General features: G+C 43.3%; 1 protein-coding gene across 6 annotated transcripts in view; it reads left to right on the top strand.

The window, feature by feature from the left end:
* The window catches only part of CCNY (cyclin Y), a 222,971-nt gene that overhangs the window by 91,268 nt on the left and 112,103 nt on the right, over window positions 1-19,600 (top strand). Inside the window, exon 1 of one of the 6 annotated variants that reach the window (XM_015146743.3) lies at window positions 18,677-18,804. Coding sequence (XP_015002229.1) covers window positions 18,798-18,804 — 7 coding nt within the window. The 5' untranslated portion in view covers window positions 18,677-18,797. 6 annotated transcript variants of the gene reach the window in all.

A 19,600-nucleotide genomic window follows, 5' to 3' on the forward strand; every position in this document is an offset into this window, starting at 1 on the left:
GGGGAAGGATCATTGGATTTGAGTTGGAAGTGCTGTGTTGGAATCTTGGCTCTGTGACTTGCTGTTCTGCTTTGGGAAGGTGTTTTAATTTTCTCCACTTCAGTGTCCTGATTTGTAAAATGAGAATAATGATAGCTGCCTCTTAATGTGGTTAAGAGGACTTAAATGAGATTATATCTCATTTAATATAGATGATTAAATGAGATTATACCAAAGAACCTAAGAGTGCTGATACACAGTAAGCCCTAATAAATGGGGATTCTCTAGATTTTGTAAGTAAATGACCAATATTTCTGTCAAACTGCTTACCTTTGACTGAAACTTTGAACTTTAGTAAGACCTTCATATAATTTTCATGACACTTAATAACTGAACATACTTTCCTGAACACACTATGCTTTGGGCATAAGAGTATGATACTTTTGTGTATTTTGTGATATTTAAGTACTTCTTCCTAATAAGCTGTTTGGTAGAGCATATATATCCATCCACCAGCCATCTTACTGAGAGAGGCAATCTATTCCTTCCACTGAAAGCTTAGGATCACAAGATGAAATTTCCTTAATATGAAAACAAAAACAAGTTCACATTTTGGGTTTCATAAATTTAATTATGGTTAAGTTTGGAAATTAAAATGTTTGAATAACTTTTCTGTTCTCCCTAGGAAAAATCCATTATTAGAATGTGAGAGACAAAACAAATCTTTTAATTATGCAGCCTAATAATGGGCAAACACCCCAATAAATTTTATCTCCTTCATCTTCATGAGTAGTTTCTTCACCATGTGTAATTTTAAAGCAGGAAGGTAGCCTTAAGGGAACATCGAGTTAACCCTCTAGCTTCACAACTGAGGAGTTTGCTGCTCAGAGGAGTTGCAGCTGGTCAGCGACAGAGCCCAGTCTAGATGCTTCTGGGGTCTCGCTTGAGTGCTGTTCCGGGGGCAAAGGTGCTCCAGGGCTCAGTGTGTTCCTTTGCTGTCTTTTTTGCCAGCATCTTATTTGATCCTTAACGTGTCTAGAATGTGGTTAAGATACTAAAAAATATTTTGAACTGGACTAACGTGCCATTAGCATTACCACCTTGGTTTTACCAGCTGAGTGAGTATTCAGATTCTTGATGTGCATATGAGGTTAACATCTCTTTAAAATACTACCTGTAGGCCGGGTGCGGTGGCTCATACCTGTAATCCCAGCACTTTGGGAGGCTGAGGCGGGAAGATCCCTTGAACCCAGGAGTTAAAGACCAGCCTGGGCAACATAGTGAGACCCCTGTCTCTACAAAAAATAATAAAAAAGATACTATCTGTAAACTAAGGTGGGGTTTTTCATTGATTATCTCCCTCCTCCTATTGTAAAACCTTTTGAATGAAATAAAATACACTTTTTCTTTGTACTCTCTTCTCAGCTTTTAAGTTTACTTTTCTCAACTCGTAGAACATTTTTCAGCCTTATTTTTATTTGTCTAATAAAACCTCTATTTTGAGGTTTCTTTTCATATCTTCAGTACCATAAGAAGATTTCAGGGTAATTATTTGACAAGTTCTTGTCAAGCAGTATAACACAGCCGTCCTCAAAGAAAAGGTGTGGAAAATGATGTTCAGTGCTCCAAAGTAGAAAAAGAGATATGTTAGTTATTGTGAATAAAAAGATAAAAACATGAACTTTCTAGTATATGATACATGTATTAGTCTTGGTTCTACCATCTTAAGAAATAGTCGTTTTCTGAGATGAAGTTTCACTCTTTTTTTTTTTTTGAGATGGAGTCTCACTTTGTCGCCCAGGTTGGAGTGCAGTGGCACGATCTCGGCTCACTGCAAGCTCCGCCTCCCGGGTTCACGCCATTCTGCTGCCCCGGCCTCCCGAGTAGCTGGGACTACAGGCGCCTGCCACCACGCCCGGCTAATTTTTTGTATTTTTAGTAGAGATGGGGTTTCACCGTGTTAGCCAGGATGGTCTCGATCTCCTGACCTTGCGATCCGCCTGCCTCGGCCTCCCAAAGTGCTGGGATTACAGGTGTGAGCCACCGTGCCCGGCCGAAGTTTCACTCTTGTCACCCAGGCTGGAGTGCAGTGGTGCGATCTCGGCTCATTGCAACCTGAGCCACCTGGGTTCAAGCGATTCTCCTGCCTCAGCCTCCCCAGTAGCTGGGACCACAGGCACGTGCCACCATGCCTGACTAATTTTTTGTATTTTTAGTAGAGATGGGGTTTCACTATGTTGGCCAGGCTGGTCTCGAACTCCTGACCTCAGGTGATCCTTCTGCCTTGACCTCCCCAAAGTGTTAGGAGTACAGGCGTGAGCCACCGCACCTGGCTAAGAAATAGTTGTTTCTGAAAGTGATGCATGTTGTCACAGGAATTTGACTAGTATTGGCAATATTTCCTTGTATGTGAACTTAAGTGCTGTAAATCTCATCAGTCATATTTACACACTTGTGAGTGACAGAGATGGAAGGGGAGCAAGAGCCTGCCTGTGAATTGTCTTTGCTGGAAAATAATCTTCTATTAGTTTATTCTCTTTAGGGTATTAAAAAACAGTGACCCGTAGCATGAAGGTGGGTGAGGCCTGCGTTGCTAATGTGCTGCTGATATGGATGCTCATTGTGGCTTTGGTTTTTACCCACAAAGGCTGTAAGTCTGGAAAAGACTGGCCCATTGCCATGAGTTATTAAGTTGTCTCCCTCTGTCTGAAATGGGGATTTAGGTGCGATGGGTTCAGGGAAAAGTGATGGCTGTGTAATCTCTCCACCCTCATGAATGAGTTATGACCCTGAGGGAGTGCCCAGCTGAGCATACTGTGGAGCTACGCATCCTCAGGGGTGGAGCCTGGCTATGGATGGGAGAGCTTTGTCCTGCTCTTACTTTTGGTACTAATACTACTCATATTTCATTTTACGATTTTAGAGACTTGTACTATTTGACAAATGGTATTAAAAAAGTTTTCAAATGGGAAGTGATTAATTTTGAACTCTGTTTTTCTTGGTGTATACTTTGCCCTTAAGTGATCCTTTGTCAAACACTTTTTACAAAACATTTAAGAACAAGACTCTCCTTTCCACTTAGGAAGTATTACTCTCTATTCAGAGGGATGCTTTGAATGAAACCAGTAAGTAGGTGTTTTCAGAATGACTTTTCCTGTTTGCCTTCTTCGTGTCACAGTTCTGAGAATGATTGTATTTTTTGACCCATGTCTAGGCACATTTGCCCTTCTGAGCTGGGGCTGCTGCTTGGATAAGACTCTTTTCTGCTCTCTCAGTTATTTATTGCTTCTATTTTTCTCCCCTTTCCTCACTTTGTACCTCTTACACTTTCTTTCTACTTAATTTATCTCCTGCTTCTCGACTCCTTTTTACTTTGAGAATGTCAGAGAACAGAATGATCTGTGCTGAACGCTGTGGGATGATGGACTGGTGAAGAAGGCAGGGGTGAGGAGGCAAGTGAGGAAACCCAAATCCCCCCTGCCTTGCAGAGGCTGCACCTGGATTGGGACAGTGAATTGAGACATCAACATGTGGAGTCTGAGAGATGGCTGGAGATAATGTCTGTCTAGGGCTGATAAACAGAAGAGGATGGTTGGAAACACGGATTACAAGGCTAGGAGTCAGAAGCTCCAAGTCCCCATCTCTGCCAGGGCCTTCAGTAGCTATAGGTGAGGCACTTATACATACCTGGTAATCAGTTTCCTCGTCTGTGAGATAATGGAAATAACCATCCATTCTACCCCTGGACAGGCTCATTGTGAAGGTGAAATAAGATAGGATGTACCTAAAGGCACCTTGTAAGGGATTAAGCCCAATGTGTAGAATAAACCTGCCTCATACCCTTGGGGAGCAGTGTGGCCTAGTGGGTCATACTGGGCTGTCTCATAGGCCCATGTGGCCCATCTGCGTGGAGGACTGGTTCTACTGAGGATAAGTAATATGAAAGATGATTTCTATACCAAAATAATCACACACATTGTCTTGTACAATACAATGCTTAAACTTTATTTTAAAGATAAAACATGACACAGTCAAGCTGCCATTACGTCTCTCTGTTCTTTCTGGGTTACTTGTTTACACACTTTTGTTTATTAAGACCATTTCAATCACAAACCTTGTGAGCTGTTGGTACAGTCAGAAGCTTTTGTGTTGAGGACTCAGTGGACATGTGCTCAGAGGCTCTCATTAAATCTCTCTGGGCCTCAGATTCCTCCTCTCTCCTGTGGGAACCAAATGCTAGGTTTTGGTGAGAATTAAATGGGAGAACATCTGGCACAGGTAATGGCTAAGGTGTTTAAGTTCCTCTTCCTAATTGTGATGGTAGTAGTGACAATGGATAGTCCCTCCTGTAGTTTAGAAGGGGGAAGTTAATTCTGGGTGGGAGGTGGTCAGCAGAAGTTCCAGAAAGGAAGGAAGTTCGGTTATGAAAGAGGGATGAAGTTTGGATAGTGGACAAGAGGCTGTTTCAGGTGGAGAGAGAAGTCCAGACACGGGAGCTGGAGAGTCAGGCAGGGGTGAGGCAAGCAGCAGCAGCCGGACCATGGGGAAGTGTGACATGGGGACTGGGCAAGGCCAGGAGGGAAGTCTGGCAGTTACTTGTGGGACCCTGAGTGCCGAGCAGGGATTCGGACGTTGTCTTTTGAAAAGGCAGGGCTTTAGAAAGGTGTGTGTGGTGGTGGGATGCAGTGTTCACATGGTAACAATTTCCGGGTGAGCTGATTCTTATGGGTCCCCCATCCCTCAGCAGGTATCTGGAAAGATTATCTTGGGCATAAAGTGACCTCCGCCCTCCCCTTTGTCAGAAGCTCTTGCTCCTGGCTCTCAGGGTTAGGTTTGCTGCTGCTGCTGGCTTTACCCTGCAGTTGGTTGAAGGGTTTCCAGTTAGTCTCTGGAGGGTGATAGTGTAGGACCTGGTTTCACCTGAGCTTGGTGCCCTGCTCCAGGGAGAGAGCTGTTGTGGGGGTCATGATGTTTCTGGGGTTGTGGATCTTATGACGTGGCAGAGCTTTGTGGAACAACGCTGGAGGCACAGCACTTGCTCTCACTCACACGTTGCTCTTTTCCTCCATGACTTTGAGATCCTTAAATATGTTACCTTTTTAGAACTGGTGCTGGCTTTGATTTCTGTACATTGGACGAAAACGAAGTCTTCAAAAATCTTAAAATGAGTTAATTTTTTCCTGTTTCTTTTTTTCCTTTTCTATCGGTGATTTGGTTTACAGGTTCGTGATCTATAATATTCAGTTTTAAGTTTTATATTTGGTATCTGTATTAGTCAGTTCTCATGCTGCTAATAAAGATATACCCGAGACTGAGTAATTTATAAAGAAAAAGAGGTTTAATGGACTCACAGTTCAACATGGCTGGAGAGGCCTCACAATCATGGTGGAAGGCAGAAAACACATCCTAAGTGTCAGCAGGCAAGAGAAGAAATGACAGCAGGGGAAATGCCAAATGCTTATAAAACCGTCAGATCTTGTGAGAACTCACTATCACGAGAACAGTATGGGGGAAACCTCCCTATGATTCAGTTATCCACCCGGCCCCACCATTGACACATGGGGATTATTAAAATTCAAGGTGAAATTTGGGTGGGGACACAGAGCCAAATCATATCAGCGTCACTTGACGGAACCGGGTTTGCAATACCAGGATCCTTGAGAGTCTGATGTCACATTTGCTGTGTCTTCAGGCAAAGGCCTAATAATTTGAAATCAGATTTTTCCCTAGCTGTGGCCTTAGGATCAACATTCATAGAACACTTTTCAATAAATTAGTATTTGACTGTTAAAAGTATCATTTTCAGGCTGGGTGTAGTGGCTCACACCTGTAATCCTAGCACTTTAGGAGGTGGAGAGGGGAGGCTCCCTTAAGCCCAGGAGTTCGAGATCAGCTGGGCAACATGGCAAAAACCTGTCTCAACAAAAAAATACAAAAATTTAATCAGTCGTGGTGGCACGTGCCTTTAGTCCCAGTTACTCGGGAGGGTGAGTTGGGAGGATTGCTTGAGCTGGGGAGGCAAAGGTTGCAGTGAGCTGAGATCACACCACTACACTCTAGCACTCCAGCTTGGGCGACAGAGCCAGAGTCTGTCTCAAAAAACAAAAACAAAAACAACCACCACCACCTTTTTGATGAAGCTAGTATGAATAGAGTGAGAACAGGTTTTTTCCCAGGATTTCATAAACTCTGTAGCCATGTTTAAATACATGTAAACACCTAGCTATCATGGAAGCACTGTTTTACTGTTTCCCCTTAGCTTTAGCTGAATCCTTCCAAGTCTTGCCTTTGGGTTGGGAATTTTTCACTTTTTAAAAAAAGTTTTTAAAATTAATAATAGTAAATAGATAATAAACTGGAAAGGAATGAAAATGGTATACAGGGAAACTTGTCGCCTTCACCCCACAGCCTACTGTGATCTCTGGATACCAGTTCTCTGCTTGGCAGCAAATACTCTTACCAGCTTCTGTGTGTCTCTCCAGAGAGTTTCTGAATGCATATTTATCTTCATACAAATGATAGCATCCAGGACACACTGCTATAGCCCTGCTTGTTGTCCATAACAACATATCTTCAGAGTTTTTTTTTTTCCCAAGACAAGGCCTTTTCTGTTTCCCAGGTTAGAGTGCAGTGGTGCAGTCACAGCTCACTGCAGCCTCAGCCTCCTGGGCTAAAGCTGTCCTACCACCTCAGCCTCCCAAGTAGCTGGGATTATAGGTGCATACCACCATGCCTGACTAATTAAAAAAACATTTTTTTTTTTTAGAGATGAGATCTCACTATTTTCCCACGCTAGTCTTGAATTCTTGGGCTCAAGTGATCCTCCTGCCTCAGCCTTCCAAAGTGCCTGGGTTACAGTCGTGAGCCATCATGCTTGGCCTAACCGTCTTTTTAATGGTTGTATAATATTCTCTCTTATGGCTGTATCATTGTTAACTTAACCAACCCTCTATTAATGGACATTTATAGTCTTTCACTGTTATTCAGTGAATATTTTTGTTTATAACAGGTCATTTGGTACATGTGGGAGCTATGTAATCATCTTAAATATTTCTCCTGTATACATTTAGAACCACAGTAGACATTGTTACACTGTTCGCTTCAATTGTCAAATGTAATTTGGAAAATTCCAGAGAAGGAGGGGAAAGCCTTTTGCATTTTACCTGTGTTTTTACACGCCCTCTTCTTTCTTTCTTCCTGATGTTCCAAGGTTGAGTCATTTCCTTTTCATTTAGAGAACTTTGTTTAGCCATTCTTTCAGGGTAGGTCTGCTGGTGACAGTTTCTCTTAGTTTCATGAAAGTATCTTGATTTCCTCGTCATTCCTTAATGATATTTTTGCTGATACAGGATTCTGGGTTGTCACCTCTTTTCTTTCAATCCCTGGCAAGCATTGTGCCACTTTCTTCTGGCTTTTCCTGTTTTCTGGTGAACAATCAGCTGTCATTCAAATTGTTTTTTCCTTATCAGTAGGTGTCATCTTTCTTTGGCTGCTTTCAAGAATATTTCTGTCTTTAGTTTTTCAAGGTTTAACTAGCTTTTTGAGTCTTGGGTTTCTGTTTCTTGCCAAATTTGGGAACTTTTCAGCTGTTATTTTTTCATATACTTTCCAAGCCCTGCCCTCTGTCTTTTCTCCCTTGGAGCTCTGATGATGAGAATGTTAGTTCTTTTTTCACAGTCCCACAAGTCCCTGGGCTCTATTACTAGTTTTTTTCATTCTGGTCTATTTCTCGATTTCTCTCTCGTTAAGTTTGGGTAATTTCTTTTGTTCCATCTTTGAGTTCACTGATTTTTCCTTCTGTTCTGCTGTTGAGCACATCTACTGAGCTTTTTTACTTCTGTTGTTATATTTTTCAGTTCTAAAATTTCCATTTGGTACTTGTTTATAGCTTTTATTTCTTTGCTGAGCTGAGCCTCTTTTTCTTTGCTGCCTCTTTCTCTCTTTCTCTTTTTTTTTTTGTTTAAAGTGTGTGTGTGTCCTTGTTCATTGAAGAGTGTTATTATGGCTGCTTTAAAATCTGTCAGGTAACTTGAACATCTCTGTCATCCCAGTGCTGGCATGTATTTTCTTCATTTCGTACAGCTTGAGATCTAGCTTCTTTGTGGGGTGAGTGATTTTTTTTTTTTTTTAATTGAAACCTCCTGGACATTTTGGGTATTATTTAAACCTTCTGTTTTAGTTAACTTATGGCATTGCTCTGGCAGAGGATGGTGGGCCACTTGCTTGTTACTGCCAGGTGGAGACAGAAGTTCAGATTTTACTTAGCCACTGTTGACACTGAGGGGCTGTGGCTGGGGCTCTTTGTTATAGTTAGTGGGAGTCTCACGTCTCCATTTGTTTTCATTGATAGTGCAGTAGTGCAGGGGGCTGGTTATTACTGGCAGTGGAGGATGAAAGTCCTGGCCCCCTACTTGGCCTTCTTGGACCCTACCCTTGGACCTAGAGGTGTTGGGGCATCTCGTTACCACTTCACAATGGCAAAAGTTTAGGCCTCACACTCAGCCTTTGTTGGTGTGGGTGGGACTGGAGCCACAGTCGTTTTTGATGCCTGTCTGGAGTAGAGTGGTTATTATCTAAAAATGTTCTGTCTTGCTAGACAGGCTCCTTTCTGTTCTTTGGACAGAGAAAGCAGGTGTTCTTTTGGTCTGCACTCTTCTTGTTTGCAGATTGTCTCCTTCAGCTTTTATCTGAGATACGTGAAGCAAAAAGGAAACTCAGGGAACTCACCCCTATGCTGTTTCTCATGTCCTTGCGTCCCTGGCCACTCTGGAACAGAGGTTAGCAGAGGTTCTCTGGAAAGGGCCAAATGGTCTCTGAACTGCTCAGCTCTGCTGTTGAACTTCAGAAGTGAGCATAGACGATATGTAAGAGAACAGGCCTGGCTGCTCCATTTCGGCTTTGCTTATGAAAACAGCCTGACCTGAATCTGCCTACCCTGCTCTAGACCCTTGCTTCCTAACCCTCGTAGAGCTGACTCTTTCCTAGATGTCTTCAGAATAAACTCTGGAGTTTTTTTGAGTGCAGCACATTTCTTGACTGTCCGGGGCACAGTCTTGTAGTGGTGATCACCTGTGGGGGAGAACTTCACAGTCAGCTCCTAGAAAGAGAGATTCTGGGCATCAGAAAGGGCAGAGCCTAGAGCAGTTTCCAAAGTAGAATGAAGTGTAATTGCACACGTGGGACTCCAGTCCCTGCTTATCTTTACTTCTGAGAAGCATTACACACATTTGTTAATTATGCTGTGAGAGAGGTAGTCTTAATTCATAAACTAAGCTGAAATATGTCTAGATTTTCACGTGTTATTGCTATTTTAAGACATCTCTTTTCATACTCATTTTGTTTTAACAAGTGTACCTGTGAAGTTAAGGATGGGTGCTCTTATTTCTATCATATTGCTTTGGATTTTTCTCTAGATGAGAGAGTATTGCAATTGCCAATTCAGAAGGCATTCTATATTGTTAGCACTGCTTATAAGACCCTATTTGCCTGAAACGGAAAGGAAGAGTCCCATAAGGAGCTAGAATGGGGCCCCATGTGGTATGAGGTTCGGGGAGAGTCTGTAGCACTGACAGGTGTTTTGGCTTCTTCTGAATACTGCCTTGTTTTACCATGTTGCAGAATGGAATCATTGTAAGCCAAGAACAAGTTGGCCTTTAAACTATTGTTAGCAAAGAAGCAGAAGCAGTCTTCTTTGAAATGGCTTTCACTTTGGAAGGAACAGAGACAAGATGAATAAGAGCTTTCCCTGATGTTAAGTGTTTGTGGCCTTAGAGAGTGGTACAGAGTTTCCTATGTATCCGCATTGTGTACGCTTCTTGTTTTCTTAATTTGGGGTCCTTATTCTTACTATGCTTTGGCTTAGCAATTGGGCTTTTAAATGGAAAAAGCAGTAGGAGGCTGGGCGCGGTGGCTCTCACCTGTAATCCCAGTGCTTTGGGAGGCCGAGGCAGGAGGATCACTTGAGCTCAGGAGTTTGAAACTGGCCTGGGAAACACGGGCGAAACCTCGTCTCAACTAAAGATAAAAAAGAAAATAGCCAGGCATGGCGGTGTGTGCCTATAGTATAGTCCTAGCTACTTGGGAATCTGAGGTGGGAGGATTGCTTGAGTCCAGGAGATGGAGGTTGCATGAGCTGAGATTGTGCCACTGCACTCCAACCTGGACAACAGAGTGAGGCCCTGTATGAAAATAGAAAAAGATAAAGCAGTAGGTTATTAGCATAGACTTGATAAGAGTTCATGCTGGTGTATCTTATTTTAAGGTGTAGATGTCTTTAATAAAGTTCATTTCATTAAATGAAGTTAATTACCTGTTGTAAAATAAAAATGTGTTTCTCTGGAAAACAAATTTGGCTGTATGATTTAAACTGATCATACTTAAGAGAACACCCATTGTTGTAAAGTCTGTCTGAAAGGAAAAGTTCCCATTTATGGTTTTATTTAAAACGATGACATAATTTTAAAGAACTTAGATTCATTGTTGCATTTTGAATAATAGTTTAAAAGTCCTAGTAAAGCAATAGTGAAAGTATACTTGGGTATAACACATGGGCTGGCTAGAAATGTCACTTAGCCTGCATGACCCACAGAGTGTTGCCATCACTCCTGATGTATAGGGCCATGTTTGTGTTGGAGCGATGCAGATCTCTGAGGCAGTGCTGGTTGCCCTCCAAGGGCTTATGGTGGTGGTTGGAGAAATAGAACTAAATAAGGGAAAATTAGGTACCCTTGAGTGCTAAGCTTAGAACTTTGAAGCAGAAGCAATGTGAGTCATTAAAAGGACATAAAATTAACTCACCGTTTATTAGCCATCTGCTGCACATCAGGCTCATAGTCTGGCGGGAGAGATGGCTTTATAATTGAAAGGTAGTGAAATAGTGAGCCCGGAGACTCATACAAATTACCTGGATAGGAGGTACTTCGTTGGGAGTTTAGGGTGGTCTACCTACAAGACTTGATATTTGAAAATAGTTTTTAGAAACAAGTAGGAGATTGCTTGTAGGATAAGAACGTTTTAGTCAAGGGAAAACTATTTGAAATACAGAGATATGAAACAGCATGATGTATTTGAGGATTAGAAGACATTTTCATGTTAGGAACATATAGAGTATGAGTAATGAATTTGGGAGTATGAATAAAGAAACTATTGGGGATGGCTATGGGATGGGCTATTGATGTGGTTTGTGTTATTTTCCCCCTTTATTTCATATACAGTCATGTGTCACTTAATGAAGGGGATACGTTGTAAGGAAGTGCTTCCTGAGAAATGTCTCATTAGGTGATTTCATCATTGTGTGAACATGAGAGAGTGTACTTATCCACAGATATAGATGGTTTAGCCACTACACATGTAGACTGAATAGTATAGCTTGTTGCTCCTAGGCTACAGACTTGTACAGCATCTGACTGGACTGAATAGGTAATTTGAACACGGTGGGTAAGTACTTATATATCTAAACATCCCTAAACATGGAAAAGGTACAGTAAAAACACAGTATAGAAGATAAAAAATAGTATACCTGTTTACCGTCTCCATGAATGGAACTTACAGGACTGGAAATTGCTCTGGGTGAGTTAGCAAGTGAGTGGAGAGTGACTCTGAAGGCCTAGAACATTTCTGTATACTACTAGAGACTTAGCAAACACTGTACATCTAGGCCACACTAAACTGATACAAAATATTTTTCTTCACTAATAAATTAATCTTAGCTTACTGTAACTTTTTTACTTTATAAACTTTAAATTTTTAAAACTTTTTGACTTTTGAAATAACAGTTATAACACAAACACATTGGATAGCTGTACAGAAATATTTTTTCTCTTTATATCCGTATTCTGTATGCTGTTTTCTGTTTTAAAATTTTTATTGTCTTTTTAAACTTTTTTGTTAAAAACAAGACATGAACACACACATTAGCCAGGCCTACACAGGGTCAGGATCATCAATATCACTGTCTTCCACCAGCACCTCTGTCCCACTCTGTAGAAAATGAAGTAGATGTTCCTCTTCAAAGGGACTTTCCTCCCAGTCTAATTGAGAATAAATAGTAGCCTCTCTTAGAAGCAAAATTTACTCAAAGACCTGTGCTAATATTCTTAACTATCTGCTAGCCATAATAAAGAAAGCAATATACTTTGTGTTCTTAGCCCCCATCTTTTAGCCTAGGTATTTGCCCTGGCATGCCTGTACAGGCCTAAGCACGCATTAGGTCATAGCCTGTTCCTCTTTCTTATTTGGAGGTGTTTTTGACTTTCTCAGCATTCCACAAGTTACTTCGTCCTTTCCTTTGTTCTCCTCTACCTTTGCTTCTTTTGGGAAGTTCTAAGTTGCCAGCCAGTCAGGACAAGTACAGAATGTGAGGTCCTGTTCCAGCCAGTGGAAACTGGACACAGCCATAGGGTGGACGCATCAGGCTTATAAATGACCCTGTCTCCTTTGTTTATGTGTGCTCTCGTGGCAAGACTGCTAGTGAGCAGCACCCTTTCTGCAGAAAAGTAATTTAGCCTTGCTGAGAGATCCTTTGTCTTAGTGTTGATTTCTGCAACACTGAATACCCATTTCCGACACACTTGAAGGGCTTTAGAGGCGACAACACATGTGGAGCTGTCACCTCCCATGATGGCAAGGCCTTCTTCTGGTACCTCTTGCAGGCCCTGCCTGGGGCAGTTTCACAGTTAACTGTATTTTGTTTTTGTTTTTGTTTTTTTGAGACAGAGTCTCGCTCTGCCATCTGGGCTGGAGTACAGTGTGTGATCTCAGCTCACTGCAACTTCCACCCCCCGGGTTCAAGCTATTCTCCTGCCTCAGCCTCCCAAGTAGCTGGGATTATGGGCGTGTGCCATCAAGCCAAGCTAATTTTTGTATTTTTTGTAGATATGGGGTTTCACAATGTTGGTCTGGCTGGTGTTGAACTCCTGACCTCAAGTGATCCACCTGCCTCGGCTTCCCAAAGTTCTGGGATTACAGTTGTGAGCCACTGCGCCTGGCTATAGCTGTTTTTTAACAAGTAGAAGTGTAGCATACTCTAACAATAAAAAGTATACATAAACCAGCAAAACAATCATTTATTGTCATTATCAAGTGTTACATACTATGCATAATTTTATGTGCTAGACTTTTATATGACTGGCATATAAACGTAATATAAAAGTAGGTTTGTTTACAACAGCATCATCACAAACACAGGAGTGATATGTTGCACTACATTGTGATGTCACTAGGTGATAGGAATTTTTCAGCTCCATCATAAGCTTAAGGGACTACTGTCATTGAGGTAGTCTGTTGTTGACCAAAATGTTGTTATGCAGTGCATGACTGAATTTTTGTTTTAAAATTTTTTACAAATGAAATTAGATTTGTATTTTGAAAAGATAATCCTAATAAAGCAACGTGGAGAATGGATGTAGGGGTGGAGGAGGCGAGAGGTAGAGATGTTAGGATACTGAATAGTCCGGGCAACAGATGATGAGGACTTAAATCAAGGTGGTGGAAGCAGTGATGGAAATGAGAGGAGCTTCCAAATAGATTTGGATGTAAGGGATGAGGGAACAGTAGAAATCGGGGACATTTTTAGTATTTGTGGTTTGGCTTCAGGGTGATCAGTGGTGCTATTAACTCAGTTTGGGATTATGGAAGGAAGAGCATGTTTTGGTAGCAGAAGAGTTCACATCTGTGGAACAGTAAATGGAACTGCTTGTGGGTGGCTGGCTCTGTAGGTCTGGAAGTCAGTGGAGGAGTGTCCCTTAAAAAGTAGATTTTGGTGGGTATTAGAAATAGTTGGAATTAAAGGAGGAGATGAGTTAACCCATGAAGGAGAGCCTTTAGAGAAGGAAGTCAAGTTCCAGGTAGAGCCGTGCTGCCACCCTGCTCTCCTGCCGCCCACTCTCCACCCACGCAGACGTTAATAACCATCACTGCTGTTTCCCATGGAGCCTGTGGGATCCTCAGAATCTTCTCAAGGCAGTGCACTGGAGAGCTGAGAGGAGTTGGGGCAAAATGTAAGGGTTAGAGGAAGAGACTGCATGGAGAGACTGAGCAGAGAAGCAGGAGTGGAGTCCGCATTTCTGCCAGGAAGGGTGGAAGACTGTTAGAGCTGGAATGTGCTGATGGATTTGGGAAGTAGGAAGTCATTGATGACTCTGGTGAGAACAGTTTTAATTGAGAGAGGGAGACAGAAGTCATGTTTTGAGGCTATTTGGAGCCAGGAGTAGGAGGTGAGAGACTACTTTTCCTAGGATCTTGACTAGGAAAGGATGGAGGTTGTTTGGAAACCAGAGGGAGGGAGGGGTGGAGCATGTGTGTAGGTGTAGGAAATAGTTCGTATCTTAAATAATCCTTTTATGTAATAATCCTGCTGATACATGTTCTTTAACATTTTATTTTGAAACAATTTCAAACTTGAAGTAGACCTGTAATCACCAGTGCTAACACTGTGCCACATTTGTTTTATCATTTTTTTTCTTTCTTACTACTTTGTTTTCTGCACCATTAGAGAATAAGTTGCAGACAGTAAGTAGGTGTTTTTACTTCTAAATATTTCATGATTTTTAGGCTTCGTTTAGCACCCTTTACTCTCATAAGAAAGGTCATTGGGCAGATCTGTTAAAAATAACTGGAGTACTCTGCCTGCCTCCTTAAACAATTTGTCGTTGTCTCACAGGAGGATTAAACACAGGAAATTTGGGACTTGGACTGTACTGGAAACTTCTAAAATATAATTGTTCTTTCAGATTTTGGTCTCTTTTGATTGTTTGCTGATCAACAGAAAAGGTGGAAGGAAATGATGGCTATTTCAGCTTTTTAAAAATAGTACTAAATGTTCGATTCCACGGTACAATACTTTATCATCTGAGAAGTCAGGTAACAGGTCAGTGAGATTCAAAAATCTCTTCAAAATACTTACATGTCGGTTACCTAAAATATTCTCCTTGATGAAGATACTGGACACACATGCTCAGTGGAAAATGTGGGGTTTTTCCCCCACTAACTACCGATTTTCTTTCATTTAAATAGTACTTAATTGTCCTAAATTAACTGGCCTCCAGAACACATTTGTGTGCAAGCAGTTGTTCCTTTGTCCTTTCCCTGCTTTTAGTAAAAGTGTGGTAGTGTAGATTTGCCATGGATAGTATAGATTTGCCATGCATAATGTAGATTTGGACATGAACTCATGGACAGGAATTGTAATAAGCAGTCATATCCAGTTTATGTTTCATGAGCAGCTTCCTTTTGCCAGGGTCTTTGTGGTTAGTGGTGGCCTTCTTGTTGCCAACCCCGCCTTGTCACTGGCTCACTGGATCCTGGATGGAACAGAGACTGACAGTGCTGGGTTATTCCTCTTGCCCCTCGTGGGATCTGTGGGGCTGATGGCCCTCTGGGTACCACCCCAGAGCTGTTCGTTGTTCTCCAGCAGAAGTGTAATAAGCAGTTTGTCTCTTCATTCCTGACAGTTTCAAAATTGCATGTCGAGATAAGTTCTAGATTTAAAAATTAGTGTCTCCTAATTTCTAATGTAATTTTTAGATAAATTGATTATACAGATTTTGGAAAACATATAGTTACCATGTAGGTTGAAGAAAGGTGGTTTAGGGCCAGGCACGGTGGCTCGCGTCTGTAATCCCAGCACTTTGGGAGTCCAAGGCAGGTGGATCATGAGGTCAGGAGATCGAGACCATCCTGGCTAACATGGTGAAACCCCGTCTCTACTAAAAACACAAAAAATTAGCTGGGTGTGGTGGTGGGCACCTGTAGTCCCAGCTACTCAGGAGGCTGAGGCAGGAGAATGGCGTGAACCCAGGAAGCGGAGCTTGCAGTGCACCACTGCACTCCAGCCTGGATGACAGAGCGAGACGCTGTCTAAGAAAGGTGGTTTAATTTGAATTCTAGAAAAACCATAGTTTAACATGTGGCTTTGTAAGCGAGACTTTCAGATGTTATTGTTTCATGTGTCCATGTGAAGAGATCACCAAACAGGCTTTGTGTGAGCCACGTGGCTGTTTATTTCACCTGGGTGCAGGAGGGCTGAGTCCGAAAAAGGAGTCAGCAAAGGGTGGTGGGATTATCATTGGTTCTTATAGGTTTTGGGATAGGTGGTGAAGTTAAGAGCAATGTTTTGGGGGCAGGGGGTGAAGCTCACCAAGTACATTCTCAAGGGTGGGGAGAATTACAAAGAAACTTCTTAAGGGTGAGGGAGATTATAAAGAACATTGATCAGTTAGGGTGGGGTAGAAACAAACCACAATGGTGGAATGTCATCAGTTAAGCTATTTTCACTTTTGTGGATCTTCAGTTGCTTCAGGCCATCTGGATGTATGTGTGCAGGTTACTGGGGTATGATGGCTTAACTTGGGCTCAGAGGCCTGATAGTTATCATGTTTCAAAAAGACAGGAGGCTTTACTAGTGATAACGTGGTAAGCCAGATAGCAATTTTTATTTATATTTAGGGGCAGATGATGGGGAAACACTACTGTGGTCTTGAGACAGTGGGATGATTATGACCATCATCATCATCTCTGTTATTTCTCACACTTCTCGATTTTACCTGCACGTTTCCATGTCTTAAGAAAAACTTGCTAAACCCTAAAATAATATAAATACAATCTTAATTTCTAAGATTTCAAGAGGTTTGAGGTGTTGTTTAGTAGCAGTGTCATTGCAGTAGCTTGAAATATTTATAAGTAATAACCCAAGGGTAGTATTTCTGCCATGAAATGCCAGAAATAATGGGCACGTCTGACACTTGGGGAGTTTCTAGGCTTCCTGTGATTTCTGTTCTCTGGCTTGCTCAGTCTGTTTGGCACAGGTTGGATGTTTGTGCTTGGTCTGGAATTTGGAACATGTGACTGTAAACCACAGATAGTTTGATAAAGGCATAACAGGCGGGAAAACAAAAGATACGCTTTTAACCAAAAAATGTAGGCCTGCCCCTGGCATTTCCCGTGATGAAGGTATTTGAGGCTGTGCTTTGCCGTTCATGGTGTAGCTGCTCATTCGTTTTCAGCTGTTAGAAAGGCCACTTGTTCTGGTGCTCCTTGGCTCAGCTCGCACCAGGTCACTGTCCCATCCTCCAGCCAGTGAAGGAAACCACCTTCACTATGGGAACCAGTGGCTCTTATTTTAATTGTGATCTGGTGACTCCTGTACAGCAACAGATTGATGACAGCTTTGCAGGTGGCTCAGTGTGATTGAATCGTTCTTTAACTCATTCAACAAGTAATGGCCAAGTACCCGCTCTCTGTTGGACACCATCCGGGGCCCTGGGGCAGTCATGAACAAAGCAGACAAGAGAGAAAACTAAACAGGAAGTTAAGGGTGGGGACATGGGTAGGGCGGGTGTAGCAGAAATTCTGGAGCCATGCTGCCTGAGTTGGAATGCGAATTCCCATTACTTACTAGCGGTGTGACTTTGGCAAGCCCTTTAACTTCTCCCTGTTTCCTTGTAGGTAACATGAGGGTAATATTATTACATGAGTTGTACTAAATAAATTGGCATATGTAAAATTCTTAGAACGGTGTCTGCCATGTAACTGCTATGTGTTAGGTATTAAGACAGTGCTTATATAAAGGGATCTTATGGTGTTACTCTTACGTAAGGTGACATCCTTCAGAGACCTGAAGGATGTGAGGGCTGAACCATGTGAATCCTTGGGAAGGAGCCTTCCCAGCAGAGTGGGCATATGCCTGGTGGGTTTGAGGGGCAGAGGGAGGGTGGGGGATGGAGGGGAGAGGTCAGAGAGGCAGCAGGGGCAGGGCATGGCCAGTCCTGCAGCCACTATGAGTACTTCACACTCTGGGATGGGGGCCACTGTGGGAGTTTGAGCAGACGTGCTCCTAATGCAGTTTTGGCAGGATTCCTCTGGCAGCTCTGGAGAGAATGGACAATGGAGTATTCCCAGGGGGTGCAGTGTGGGTGCTGAAGAGGGGTTAGACCCTGAGGCATGTCAAGGGGCAAGGTCAGGGGATTTGCTGGTGGGCTGGATTGGGTGGGAATAGCGAGGGTGGAGGATGAGTGCAGGCCTTGAAGGGTAGAGTTGCTCCTTAGTGACTGATGTAGACTAGAAGGAGCAGGTCTTGAGCCTGTTGGTTTTGATTTATGTATTAGTCAACAGGGGAGCTGAACGGGCAGTATGGGAGTTCAGTGGAGTCAGCGCTGGAGATAATAGCATGGGAGCCATTGGCATACTGAGGGTATTCATTACAATCTTGTGACTGAGGTCACCAAGCAGCAGGGAGGGAAGGGACAAGGAAGCAGCAGAGGTGTGTGTGAGAAGGAGCTGGGGAGGGGCAGAGATAGGGGCAGGGAGCCGCGGTGAAGAGAGAGAGATGGTCCCGGCAGTCAGCGAGGAAGACATTTTGAGGATAAAGTGGGCATCTCTAGTAAGATAAGGACTGAGATGTGGCCATTGAATTAGCAGTGGCCTTGGTAAGGGCTGGAGAGTTGGAGGTGGGAGCAATGGCCCTGCTGAGCAGGGTTGCAGAGAGAACAGGGAGGAGAAACTGGAGCACGCAGGAGCCTGGCTGAACAGGAAGCAGAGAAATAGAGGGAAGGCTGCAGAGAGGAGGCTGGTTGAAAGCTGTAGTTTTGGTGTTTGGAATGAGAGTAATTATTACGTGTGCCTGTGCTGATGGGAAATGCATGATGCAGGAGAGAGAGGATGGGAGGGGCAGGGAGCCATTGCCAAGTAGCGGGGCCGGCCCCAGGGAGGTGCCTTTTTCGGGACCACAGGTCAGAGAGATGCAGGGGGCAGAGATGGCAGGGTGAGCAGAATGGAGGCAAGAGGGCTGCAGTGCTTCTCCTGGCCTCTGTCTTCTCAGCTGGATGGACAGTAAGTTGAGAGTGCCAGGGAGTGTTGGAGGTTGGGGGAGAGACAAAAAGGGCCTTTCCAGTGATGCTATCTCACATCACTCAGGGCTTACCTGAGTGGGGTGTCAAGAGTTTACAGTGGGACCGATCAGCAGGATTCTGCGTCTCCTCCAGCTGTGTGCAGCTGCTTGGGGCAGAGGAGATGGGGAGTTAGATTTAATCAGCTTGGGATTTGCCAGAAAGTGTTTTGGAGGGCAGAGGAGTGTGGCGGCATGTGAGAGCACCAGGTAGCCGATATGACTATGAGGCTGTGGCTCTGAGGTCGGGTAGAGAAGGAAGCGAGGATGTAGCAGGTGGAGGGGTGGCAGAGAGGTGGTGGAATCGGGGTCTGTGGTCATGGTAGGTGGAAGAATTTATGGGGTTGGGATGTCAGGGAGTGAGCTGGGAAGGTAGGAGATTAGAGTCAGAAAAGGGCTGCTCAACTTTGAGAACAGAAAGTCCTTTTGGTGACTTACAGGGGGAGGGCGGAGGTTAAGAGCAAAACACCAGGCCTTGCAGGGGAGTGGCATCCTGGGCTTCAGCAGCGTATGGAGGATGTAGGACATTGTGCTGGGGATGTGCTCCTTGGGTTGGTTTTGGAAGTTGGGAGATGGCGTTAGACGCTCTTTGGAGTTTTCCGGGCTCAGAGCTTGAATGCTAAGGGACAGCATGGGAGTTGTCGGCTTCTTGAGCTGACAGCCAAGTGGGGATAAAGGGTTTCTTCTGATGGAAAGGTTGTGGTCCTGAGGCTGCTGGCACTTTGGGAAGGGCATCTTGTG

The sequence above is a fragment of the Macaca mulatta genome, chromosome 9 (genome assembly GCF_049350105.2).
Source record: "Macaca mulatta isolate MMU2019108-1 chromosome 9, T2T-MMU8v2.0, whole genome shotgun sequence".
NCBI lineage: Eukaryota > Metazoa > Chordata > Mammalia > Primates > Cercopithecidae > Macaca > Macaca mulatta.